The sequence below is a fragment of the Procambarus clarkii genome, chromosome 39, assembly GCF_040958095.1.
Source record: "Procambarus clarkii isolate CNS0578487 chromosome 39, FALCON_Pclarkii_2.0, whole genome shotgun sequence".
In the NCBI taxonomy this organism is placed as follows: Eukaryota; Metazoa; Arthropoda; class Malacostraca; order Decapoda; family Cambaridae; genus Procambarus; species Procambarus clarkii.
Window position 1 is genome coordinate 2,188,462 of NC_091188.1, and position 12,500 is coordinate 2,200,961.

General features: G+C 37.5%; 1 protein-coding gene across 8 annotated transcripts in view; it reads left to right on the plus strand.

The window, feature by feature from the left end:
- LOC123760348 (inositol polyphosphate-4-phosphatase type I A) overlaps positions 1–12,500 on the plus strand; it is a 171,157-nt gene that overhangs the window by 139,127 nt on the left and 19,530 nt on the right. For all 8 annotated transcript variants that reach the window (XM_069338284.1, XM_069338287.1, XM_069338281.1 and 5 more), the window contains 11 exons: positions 1–33; positions 608–772; positions 1,960–2,174; positions 2,834–3,000; positions 4,872–5,055; positions 5,193–5,385; positions 6,763–8,289; positions 9,497–9,621; positions 10,063–10,236; positions 10,572–10,707; positions 12,194–12,320. The exon at positions 1–33 is cut by the window's left edge and continues 108 nt beyond it. In XM_069338284.1, the coding sequence (XP_069194385.1) occupies positions 1–33; positions 608–772; positions 1,960–2,174; positions 2,834–3,000; positions 4,872–5,055; positions 5,193–5,385; positions 6,763–8,289; positions 9,497–9,621; positions 10,063–10,236; positions 10,572–10,707; positions 12,194–12,320 (3,046 nt within the window). The remainder of the gene's footprint in view (positions 34–607; positions 773–1,959; positions 2,175–2,833; positions 3,001–4,871; positions 5,056–5,192; positions 5,386–6,762; positions 8,290–9,496; positions 9,622–10,062; positions 10,237–10,571; positions 10,708–12,193; positions 12,321–12,500) is intronic.

The following is a 12,500-nucleotide window of genomic DNA, read 5'->3' on the forward strand; positions in this document are numbered from 1 at the left end:
ACAAATACCACAACTCAACTAGGGCAATCTATGGTAATTAAAGGGTTATATTACTGTATTTAATGTTATTAAGAAATGTTTATAATTTTATGCTTGGAAATTATCAAATACTGTACTGATTAAGTTACAGTGTCCAAATAAATGTATGCTAACATTTTGGTGGTTAGGTAATTACAGAGATCCAAAAACTGTCATATTTTTGTCACTATTTGTGGTAAGTAAGGCCACCTGCCAGGCAATCTCTCTTAATCTTTGCTCTCTTTTCAATGTAACATGTAATAATAGAGCAAAACTATACTATCATTTTGGGCCAAATTTATAAATACTATACATAAAATTTTTTGCAAAATTGATAATAAATCACCCATTGAAGACAAATTCTTCTATACATTCTTCTCAAATTCTGTGACATACAACAGATTAATACATTTTTCAGTGGTATATGAATGGCTGCAAAATTTAATATGGACCAACCTTATTAGTGAAAACATGTTGCCTCCAGGAAATTAAACATGTTTTGTGGATAAACCAAACCAGCTATCCTCAATGTGAACGAGCTTGCTGAAACATGGATAGTATTTAATTATTTAATTGTCATATTTTTCAGGTGAGTCTTGGTGGGCTGCTTGAGACTGGTCGATCACGTCTTAGTTTGCAATCACCCCATGGCCGTACTGTGGGATTCATCACCATAACAGCGTGGACACTAGAGGCAGAATCTGTAGATGCATCTACACACACACCTAGCAATGCAACACCACTTCACCAGCCCGTGAGTTATTTTGCTGAATTATATACTGTATGCTTATTTAAAAAATATATATTGTTTGACTTTAAAAATTTATTTCACATTTAATGTCGATCTGTGTTCAGATTGTTTCTGGGACACGTGTGGGATGAACTTCATGTACAGAAAATTGATTGGGATACCAAAGAGCTCAAAATTTTTTGTTAACTCTTCTTTAAGTAAAACACCCTATTTCTGCATATACTAAATTGCTTTATAGAAGGTTGTGAATGCTTGGGAGAAAGCACTGATGCATGAATGTAAGCTTGAACAAATCACATAAGATTTGTCAGGAGCATTAAGGAGAAAATATTGTTAGATAAAAAATATGACATTCAACAGCTTCGTACAACTGGAAGATATTGTAGATTGTGAGGGAAAGGGCAGCTTGGGGTAAACATGAAAGTGGCAAGATTTCTTCCATAGAAAAACAACAGTGGTAGACAAACTGAATAAATTTAATGAGAGAGCAGTGAATGCCTATGGGATTTGAAGCTTCAAAACCTTGTGCTGTATGGCAAAGAGTGTAGAACAGTTGGGACACCACGAATGTAATTCTCATCCTGCAACTACAATTAGGTAAATACTCACACACTGTACATGAAATAATGCTTGTGAATTGCACAAAAATGTATAGAGAGAGACTATAGTCCCTGTGGTACAGTAGGAGCACACTGACCCTACACCTCATGAGTGATTCCAACTGGGTTCAAGCTCTGCCCTGGGAGGATCATTTGCATACCAATCCATAACTGCCCCTCTTCACCTAGCAGTAATTGGGGATCTGGTTGCCAACCTCTTGGCAGGTTGTGTTCCAGGGAAAACTAGTAGGATACTATAACACAGCTGTCGATTAATATCAGTGTTGCTCACACAGCAACAAGGTATATTACTTGTAATATTCCATATGTTGTTCGTAGGCTTAAAAGATTGGATATGTTTATGCCTCATTAATAGGCATATTAGATATATATTAATGAGTAATACACATAGTAAAAAGAAATATGGTTAAAATATATATATAGGCATTAGGAAGATGTAGCAAAAGTTATATATGGACGATAAATGATCCTAAATTGCCTGTTTTTTATATTTTTCACAGTGAAGATTTTATTGCTTAATGTTTAGAGTGTAAAGACACCATTTAATAATCGTCTGTTTTTCATCTTTAGGCCCCACCACCTGTTGCTTGCCATCGTCGCACACAATCCCTCCCTCCACGTCTCAGCTCCAAGACTCGTCATCCTACCCAAGGGCACTTGAGCCTTCTGTATGACAATCCTACAATGGCAACTTTTAGATTTCACTCTGGCCTCGGTGGTGACATTGCTGTGTTGGAGGTCATGGCAGAGAGCCGCTATTGCTTCATGTTTCCCCAGCAGTTGCTGTATGTTTCATATTTAATTACATGTAATCATATATATACTGTATATACATATATTATTAATGAATAAGTTTGAAAAGTAGTGATTTTGTTTTGATTTAATTTACAAGTCATTTTTTCTGGAACAGTTAGAAATCATATACGTTTACGCTGGTAATGCAGACACCCATGGAAATATTACCTACCTTAACTAGTTGACATCTAGTGAAATACTAGCTACTTTAGCTAGTTGACACTCATGGAAACAATACCTACATTAGCCAAACTAACACCCATGGAAATACTAGCTGCTTTTTAAACATTGTTTTCAGTGACATTGCTTAATTTTTTCCTAGGTAAGTTTCAGACATAAATATTTTAAGTGTAGATAAAATGGCTGAAAGTCAGCTGAAGGCAAGAGTGAAAATGTGGTCTGGTGGTTTGAACTCTGAATAAGTACAGTGTATATACACTGTATACATTATATACATGTAAATACATTATATACATGTAAAAGTATACATTTTACAACACATATAATGATCAGCTAGTATATGCCAGAACTTGTCTTGCATAGTGAGATATCATATATTTAGTTATTTAATACTCGGGCAGGAAATGTGGCTGGTTGAAATTCAGTGGAGCTTCTTAATATGTGAAATGATACTAATCTTCATCAACAGGCGACTGTGGATCTCTGAAGAAAGACGATGGCAGGAAGAGCTGTCGTCGCTTGGAGATTTATCTGACCAATGGCACACCAGACAAATGGCACTACTCAATCAACATGTGACACTCATCAACATCTATAATATGGCTCTGGACACTCTTGATGTTGCTGCACATTCAGGTATGATATTTTGTATTGATGTTATTAGAGGTCTTGCTAAAAGCAATGATTGGGAATTAATTATATGTTGTCTGATCAGAAATTGGCTTCAAAATGTATTCATACAAATACAGTATAGGAACTGCCAGATGGCACCCTTGCTGACTATTGAATTAACCTGACAGCCACTAGATGGCAACTATGACATCATAAGTCCCTCTGACCAAGCTCGTCACATTCTATCATAAACGGCTCCTGCAGAAGGTTATACGGGCAAGTGAAACCACATCTAATAGGCTAAGTGACTTCGTTATCCTTAGAAACTTAATACTTCATTTGTACTATGGGCTAATGCTACATTCATGAATGATTTTTGTGTGACACTGTTGATGGTTTTGATCACCTCCATCTTTTTACTTGAGTTGTTCCAACTGTCAATAACTCTGTTCACAAAAAGAGAATGTTTCTGGATCTCTTTTGCTGCGTTTGTTTTCTAAACTTAAGTCTGCGGTCTCTTGTTCTAGATGTTGCAGGTTTAACAATTCCTCCTTTTCAACTTTGTCGATTCCCATCATGATTTTGTATATGGTAGTCATGTCTCCATGTTTCTTTCTAGCTGCTTGCTTTGGCATCTTTAATGCCTCAAGGCTTTACTCATAGCTCTTGTTTTGTTGGTCTGGAAGCCATTTGATAGTATGCCTTTGCACCATTTCTATTTTTTTTGTAAATAGGGACACCAATCAATTGCTGCTTACTGTAATTTAGAATTCCCAGTGTTGTGCATAATTTGTTTAGTATTTCCCCATCCACGTATTTAAACATGATTTTGAAGTTTACAAGTGTAGCATAGGCTCCTTTCACAGTTTCTTTAATGGGGTCTTGTTGTAATAGTTTTCTATCCAAAATTATGCCTAGTTCTCTTTCTTTGTCAGAGTACTTTTATATCCGTTCACATAACATGTAGATTACATGTGGCCTGTTTTTGTCATATTCCACATTTCATCATGTGCCATTTCTTCACCTTGAATTCCATCTACCATGTGTTGTTCCATTTGCTTATATTGTCTTGGGCAATTGGAAGGTTATTAGTCATTTATTCTGAACTGGCTGCATGAATTACCACACGAATTCAGCATGCCACAGTCATCTCCTATATCTAGAATTAACATTCAGACATACATCTGCTATGTAACCCATGCCATTTTTACTTCACTGTCCTTCACATCAAACTCCTGAATTGACTCGGCTGATCATGAGATCACCCACCACCTCACTCGCAATTGATGGCGCCTATCGAGCCACCTCCATCTTTGTCAACATCATTGCTCATGGCAGAAACCTCTGTACCAACCCTTCAATTAATGTGTATGCTCTACCACCCATTCTGGAGATCACTCCAACTCGCACACACTGACAACATAACTTAGACTTGACACAGTTATTTCTTTCTGCAACACAAAGGGTAATACTGTATTTACAAATATACAAAGTCTGACCTACATATGTGGTGTTTAACAGACCTGGGGAATGGTAAGAGGCTGTGTATCCCATAACAGTGTATGTGTGTGTGTTATTAGCCAAGTACAATATTGTTTCAGAATAAGAAGTACATTCTTGGTGTCCTATCTTAGAGATTATCTTTATCTTGTGAAGTTTTGAAACTTCCATTGGTGTTTACATACAATACCAGTTGACATTTTCCATCTATCACACATTTTCAAATGAGAATTCATGTCCATTTTTTGACACTTTTGTTTTCTTAGTTTGAATATATGACCCTGTGCATATGCATTAGTATTAACAATGATTAATTAGGAATAAGCTTCCCTATACTGTAAATTTGATCATTTTTATTTATTATGGTACATTATTTACCTTTGTCAATATTTAAGGTTCAAGCTTCAAGAAAAGTATGGACAAAGGAGAAACATCACTAGAAATGGCACCAACAAATCTTCACCTCCAAAGACTCTGGGCTCAAAACGAATCTCTCCGACGTTCAGGATTTTATGACGTCATTACAAATGGAGTTTTTAGTGCGTATTCACATGGATACAAGCATGGGGGTCTAGTCAAGTAAGTCACATGCTTGGCTCTTGTTTAGTTCTTTGCATTAACGTGTGCAGAATTCAAGCTTGCACATAATGCATGATATAAACTAAATTTGCAGTACATTTAAGGATTCTTCTAGGAAAATGTATTCTCCTTTTCAGCATGCTGCAGAAGGCTAAGAGTTCACGAAGAACTCCTGGTGGAGGAGACAAAGCTTGGGCCAGTGAGGCAGCAGTAGAAGGTGTGAAGAGATTAAGACAAGAAGTGACAGCCATTCTTCGATCCATTTTAGCCTCCTTAAGGCAAGATGATACTAAAACTCTGACTACACTTCTCCAGAAATTACAAGAAAAAGTATGTGAACAGGTTTATATCTTCTCAGATATTACAGAACACCCTCTACATTTGAGAAGCCAATATATTTTAATTTTTTTACTATGACTCTCCATATTTATTTGATGCCATAGATCCCTAGAAAATGCTTCTTGCTGATAGTCTCATGTACGATCTCGTGTACAATCTGCTCTTGTACTTCAGGAATGAAAGGTACACATTCTATATACTGCCTCTACAGTACTTATATACTTAAATACAGGTATATATGCCTATAGTACTTGTATAACCCTGTCTCTTACGTAGATTAGAGATCAATTGCATAAAATATGAATAGGTGGTGTGCTGCAATGTATGACTGCTTGAATATGATGGTGCTTGTTTTCCCCTTATGATATAAAATGTTGATGATATAATGAATTGGCCAGTATTTGTTTTATTCTAATATTAATAATGTTTCACTACTTGTCTGTTATTCATATTTGTTCTCCGGGCTGATGCGCACCTCCACCCTATGAAACCTGAAAACTGTTTCTTGTATTGTAATGGATTTATGGATATTAGTAATAATATTGTGTGTAAATTTTTTTTAAGAAACAGAGTGCCTTGACAAAAATGATGTGGTTCAGTGAAGTTGCCATTGGGTGTAGTATAATTCAACTGTTTATTTCTCATATTTTGATTTCTTGTTCTCTTGACATTTTCCTTTATTAAAAAAAAAGGCTTTATCCAGAATCTTGTACAGATTTGTCGACAGTATTTAGTGGTATAACAGCATTTTAGAGACGGAAGGCATCTCCTGTCATGCAGGGTGCCCTCGCACCTCCACAGATCTCCAGAATCAGCTCTTGATACTGGTAATGGCTCAAAAGGGCCACCACTTACGGGCTATTCATGCCCGTGCCACCTTTTGGATGGCTTAATCTTCATCAATCAATCAGCATTTTAGAGGGAGTCTCCAAGTACCTGCTTCAGTATTCATTAAATTACAGAGTGATGCTGCAGAGCAAGCTGCATAAGAATCTTAGTCAAAGCAAGAACTGTTCCAGAGGCAACTTGATACTAAATCTCTTCGAGTGTTTTTGCAACCAAGATGCAGTTTCAGGGACAGTATAGTTGTATGGATAACAAGATACCAGAATTACATTGGTTCAAGAAAAGCAGGTTAGGTAGGGCATGAGCGATCCAATAAGAAATGTGGGGAAGATAGTGACATTTATTTGAAGGTGGTATCAGCAAGTCAGAAATACAATTAAAAATTTATGTAAAATGTAATCATTTCGTTAATTTATATTTATATATTAAGACTTATAGATGAATTCTAAGCCATTTAACCAAGAAAAAACATGATTTACTATATCACATTAGTAATTCATTGATTGTGCCTTTTACTTACAGACTCGGTCTCTTCTAAACATCATTGAGCCTTCTTTGGTGGAAGAAGCATTCGAGTTTTTGGACCAAATTCGAGTGCCTCAAAATCCATCACGAATCCTCACCCTTGCATCACGCACCTATTCATCGTATAAAATGGCTGGTTATCTAAGTCCTGAGACAGCCTTGGATATGGAGCTAATGACCCCAGATGTTTCCAGTATATCTTTATGTGATAAGGCTAACAATAGGCTCACAGATAGGGATAGATTTTGTTCCACAGTTATAACAACAAAAGAGATAGATATTATGGATGTGCAAGAGAACAGTGTATATAGACCAACTGATGAACCTGAACCTTGGGATCTGATTCAGCTCAATGTGCAGGCTAGTGTTATGTGCCTCACGAGTAAAATAAAAAGTTTCTGTAATAGAATGGACGAAATAAGTGGGAAGAGAGAGTTAGTGCCTGATGTTACCAATAATGAATTACAAAGTGAGTTGCAGAGGACTTTAAAAGAGCAAACTAATGATACTAGACAAAGTGATAGTTGCTTATTCAATAATGTTAGTGAAAGAACCAGTCCAACTAAAAGTAAAGTGTCGGTGAGTGAAGCACAGAATATTAGCTCGAATCTTGCAGCTCAAAACCAAGCGCTTGTTTCCTCGTCAGTTAGCTCAGATACGAGTCAGGTCTCTGGGAGATCAGTGTCCTCCAGTCTAGGTGTTATGAGAACCAGTGAAAGTCAACAATCTTCATGTTCTGCAACGCCTGATGTGTCTCCATGTGAAGAAGACAGTGGCATTGGTTTAGAACGGGTTACAAGTGAGGTTGAGAAAACTGATTGTATAAGTGAAGGTGGCCTTTCGGCTGATGAGGAAAGAAGAGAGGAGCTCTTGCCCCTTGACAAAATTGAAGTAAATGACTCACGTTTTGTGTGTGATAGTACATGTGTCAAATCTGGTAAATTGGAATCTATTATGGAACAAAGTTTAGAAGATTTAGGTACTACTGTTGAGGGAGAATTAAAGTCAGACATATGCAATGATAAAGTTTTGTCAAAGGATTTGATACAATGTGTGAATAATGATTCAGTAAATAAGCAAAATGCGTGCCAGGTTAAGATGAAAGATTTGACCTCTAATGTCTCGATGGTCACTGATGATGTCGGTAAGAAAACGTGTGTTGAACTTGATAGATATGAGGAAAAGAAAAACGAAAAAAGTGATTCCGACATAAATAATTCAAACAGTGCATGTCAATGTATAGAAAAAGAAAACAAAATCAACAGTACAAATAATGAACTGTCATTCAAAGAAGTTTCTAACAATGAAACAACATTACAAAATGAAAGTGAATTAAATAATTCTGAGGAAGTAGACTGGGTGGGAGAAGTACGACCCAGCATGAAAAAGTTGAGACAAGCAATGGATGGACTAATGCGAACTGCGCGCCTTGTGCACAGTGTGTTTCGTTTACAGCAAGTACCAGAAGCTGCGCAACAAGCTCACCGTATCAAATACAGAAGAGATATTTGTTTTTCTCAAGCCGTAAGTAATCAAAGTTTTTTCTAAATTAATCACTATTTGAGGATTATCTAAAAAAAATAGATACAGAAGTAATGTGAAACTTTGATTTTAATTTTTAAATACTAATTTAACTTTATAGGTACTCCATCCTAATGTGTTTTCCTGTAGGAAGGCTTTGCTTGACCTTTTACACCTAATTTAATAATAGCCCCTCTGTACTAAATTTTTTCAAGCTAAGAAAGTTCTTTAATATATACCCATTTCATACTCCATTGGATCCCCGCCTAGTCCTTTGATGCTGTCTTCGACTTGGTCTCCCCGATTTTGTGGCGTGTTCTTTTTCTGGTACCACCCTTAACATTTATTTTATCTGCTCTAGTAACGGGTAACAGGGTGAGTGAATTGCTCTTCTTACATTTTCAGGATTTCATCTTTGTCTCCACCTGAATCCCTCATTCCTTGCTGAAAATAAGACAGCAACTTTCTGATGATACCTGATTGTTGTCCAGTATTGGATGGTGTACCCAGGATGCATCTCACTCCATGTCCCATTGCTATTTTGTGGTGTTATTTTGTGGCTCCTTTGAGGGTTGGGTTTGGCAACATTGTTTTTGACCAATGGACAAAGTTGCAAGTGTCCATCTCCTCCAAGAAGTGGTGTAACAATCAATTCTTAAGCTTATGTGCATGGCATTCAGGAGTTTGACACTTAGTCTTTTCATTAATAATAACTTTTCATTTGTAATAATAATGACAAGATTCATGCCAGAGACCTCTTGAGGTCTTAATTGTACATTTGCAGTTAGGTACCTGCATATATGCCTTTGCTTTTGCCTTCAATGCGTGATTGAAACGCTTTGCGTGTTAGTGTCTTTGCAAGAATGTAAAAACACCAATCCTATGTAATCTCACAAACCTATTGTACCTTCTTGTAAATAACATTATTATTATTACAGTATTATTATTTCTGGTCACATCTCTACCTGATACCTTTTCACCTGTTACTTTTCTACCCTGTCTTCAAACCAATACTCCGGGGAAAACTACAAGAGCAGTTAATTGGAAAATTATTGAGACACATGGGAGCGTTTCAAGTTCTTGAAGTCATTTATCTAACTTAAGCACGGTATTTTTAATTATTGCCAGATGAACAATAAACTACGTTAATACAGTGGCATTGTCATGTTTCTTCCCATAAAGCTTTTAAACACTGTATACTTTTTTTTAGCTAACCACACTGGTGACGAGCCTGATGACAAGACTGTGGTGCAGGAAAGCAGATCCGTTGTTTGTTACTGTCTTAGCTTATTTGGGACCACTTGCTGAATTTGAGTGCCTTGTTTCATGTCATGGGTAAGTTGTAAAGTCTATTTGTTTAACTTTGCTTATCTGAAGTTTTATTTGCTTCATATACCTTATACCTTACATAAGCTATGCCTTATGTATAATGATGATGGATATGTGGGCCTGTAGGCTGCTCCAAGCAACAGCCTGTTGGACCAAGCTGTCTCACAAATGAAACCTATGCAAACCAGAACTGTAAACCTATTTCCATTCTGAAAAATTTAACAGAGAAGACCCTCAAAATTATAGACCTGTATCAATGTCAAGCATGATAGAAAAATCACTAGAAAATTATTAAAATCAAATGGGTAGAATACCTCGAGTGAAATGACAGAATAATTGACATTATTTGAAAAAATTGAGTCATAGACCTCAAAAATACTAGGCATGTTTAGTTCTGTATGTTATGCCATGTATTTGAAAATCTGAGGAATCTAATGGCATTTTCAGGAAAGAGGAAGGTATGCTGAGTGACATGGTTGTTGCAGTGGAAGACCTTGGTACAGTCGAATTTGTTATGGTGTCTTCTGCGGGACCACAAAATGGTGGACGTACCCGTAGTGAGGGCGCTGCACCCCCTCCACCGTCATATGAACTACCAATGCCGTATGTCTCGGGAAACAGGTAATATTTTTTTAAACTTAAATTCATAAAAATGCTATACTGCTTTGGATTTCCATGTTGCATATAGCAAGATGAAGCATATTGAAATAACTCAAAATATCTACTAGGTAATAACTAAATTTGTTTGTACATAAAAGTTTTTTGTATCAAAACTACAGTCATTACTAGAATAAAATCATTAGGAGGGCATGAGATGTCAATCTGTCATGCAATGTGATTTTCCCTGATGCTTTATTCTGTTCTTGTAATATTTTTGGCACTATTCCATCTGGTACTACCTGCTGGATTTAACTCTTATATGGGAAGAGACTCAAAAGTTATGTTTACATTTACAGATGTGGAATGCGTGTAGTGTTGCCAGTACCTGAACATGTGCTGAGCCTCCTGCCAAACCCCACCACTCGACAACCTAATGATCCTCCGAGCTTTTGTGTTACTCCAGTACTATTTAATATTGGCATCAATGAAGAGGTAAGAGAGAGGCTCCCTCCCTACCATCTCCTTTCAGCTCTACGCCGTTGCTGTTGCTAGTGAAGAAAGCATATTCACACATCTGATCAAATATTGCTGAGCACTTGACAGCTGCAGTGGTGCAGTGCCACACTGATGTGACAATGACTGCATCTTACATGGCATAATGTTTTGCCACAGAACAGCAATACTGTACCACCACAGGGGTCTTCTTGGGCCTGACCAGTCGTCAAACACCTCATAGCTTGCAGTGTAACACAATTCAACACTCTACAATTTTAGAACGATTTTAGCCCTCAAAATGTGACCATCATCAAAAAATGGCCTTATTTGCTTTGAAATAATTGATCTGTATTCAAAAATAGAAAAAATCGGCATTGAATGTAATAAAATAGCTCTTCCTGGTAGAGCCCAATTGGCTTCCTGAAGCTGTCTTGCTGATATGGCTCCATACTTAAGAAGTCACATGAGTCGCAGAAATTCCATTTAGCTACCACTCACAGAAGCACAGGGAATGAATGACAATTCGCTACGCCACTGGGAGAGCAACCAGAAAGTCGGGAAAGTTTTACAGACAACTGGAGGGCTCATAGAAAATGAAGCCTCAACACAGATCAATAACTCTGTAGATGATTTACACAGCTTCATTCAAACTAGCTTGAAACTCATTAGTACCAGTCACTACCACCAGATGGCCCAGACCCTGCCCTCATCCGGCTCCCCATCTCGGTTCTGTTGCTGATGTTATGGTGGCAATTGCTATCTGTCGTGCTCGAGTTCACCAGTCGTGGGCAAACCCCTTTGCTTCATGCTAAGTGCCAGCCATCCTTGTACATCATTCATCCTGCAGGAGCCATTTGTTGTTGTTGTTCCTTTATTTTTGTATTAGCTTCATATGCATGATTTCTCTTTGGGTTATTGTGTAGGCTTGGCTCTTGTTGCACTTCGAGCTGCATGCACTGAGTTTTATTTCGTGGGTACCTGCTCATGCAAGGGCTGGACCACCTGGTGGCGATCAATACTAATGAGTTTCAAGCTAATTTGAATAAATCCCTTGTTCAGTGTGAATTGTTTGTGGAGTTGTTTGGCAATTTCCAGGCTTCATTTACGGTGAACACTCCAGTTGTCTGCAAAGCTTAGCTCATTTTCTGGATGCTTTACTGGTGGGGTAACAAATTGTCACTAGCTCCCTGCACCTCTATGAGAGGTGCCTGGTTCTAGCTCTGGTCCCCAGTAGGCCAAGCATAACTTTCACGATTGATGTGACCCATTAACTTGAAACAATCTTGACAAGATTGCTTCAGGGAGCCACTGCGGCCCTAGCAGGAAGTGGCATTTTATTACATTCAAGGCTTGTTTTATTTATTGTTAATAATGGAAGTTCTGTATATCATCTAAAATACTTGACATTGTTGTAAGTAGACAGTGACTGGAAAATATTAAACAAAGTTATTTTATTTGTAAGTGAAAACTTTTCTTAAAACAGGCTACACTAGCTGAAAAAGTGGGAACAGATGGTCCTCAGACACGGAACAACCAAGACAGCTTTGAGCGATTATCACAGTACTATCACCGCTTCAAGAAGCTGCCTCTGCCCCAGGAAAACAGTAGAAGTAAGTTCTGATGTTATATACCTAGTACTTAAGACTGCAGTTATACATAGAGAAAATTGCACGTGTGTGTAGAGGCCAAGTGGGTACTTGCAATGTATACATAGTGATCTAAGGTATTGGGTAAGGATGTCACTGCATAACAGCGAAGTAAGATAGGCCACTTGTCTAGTCAGATATACC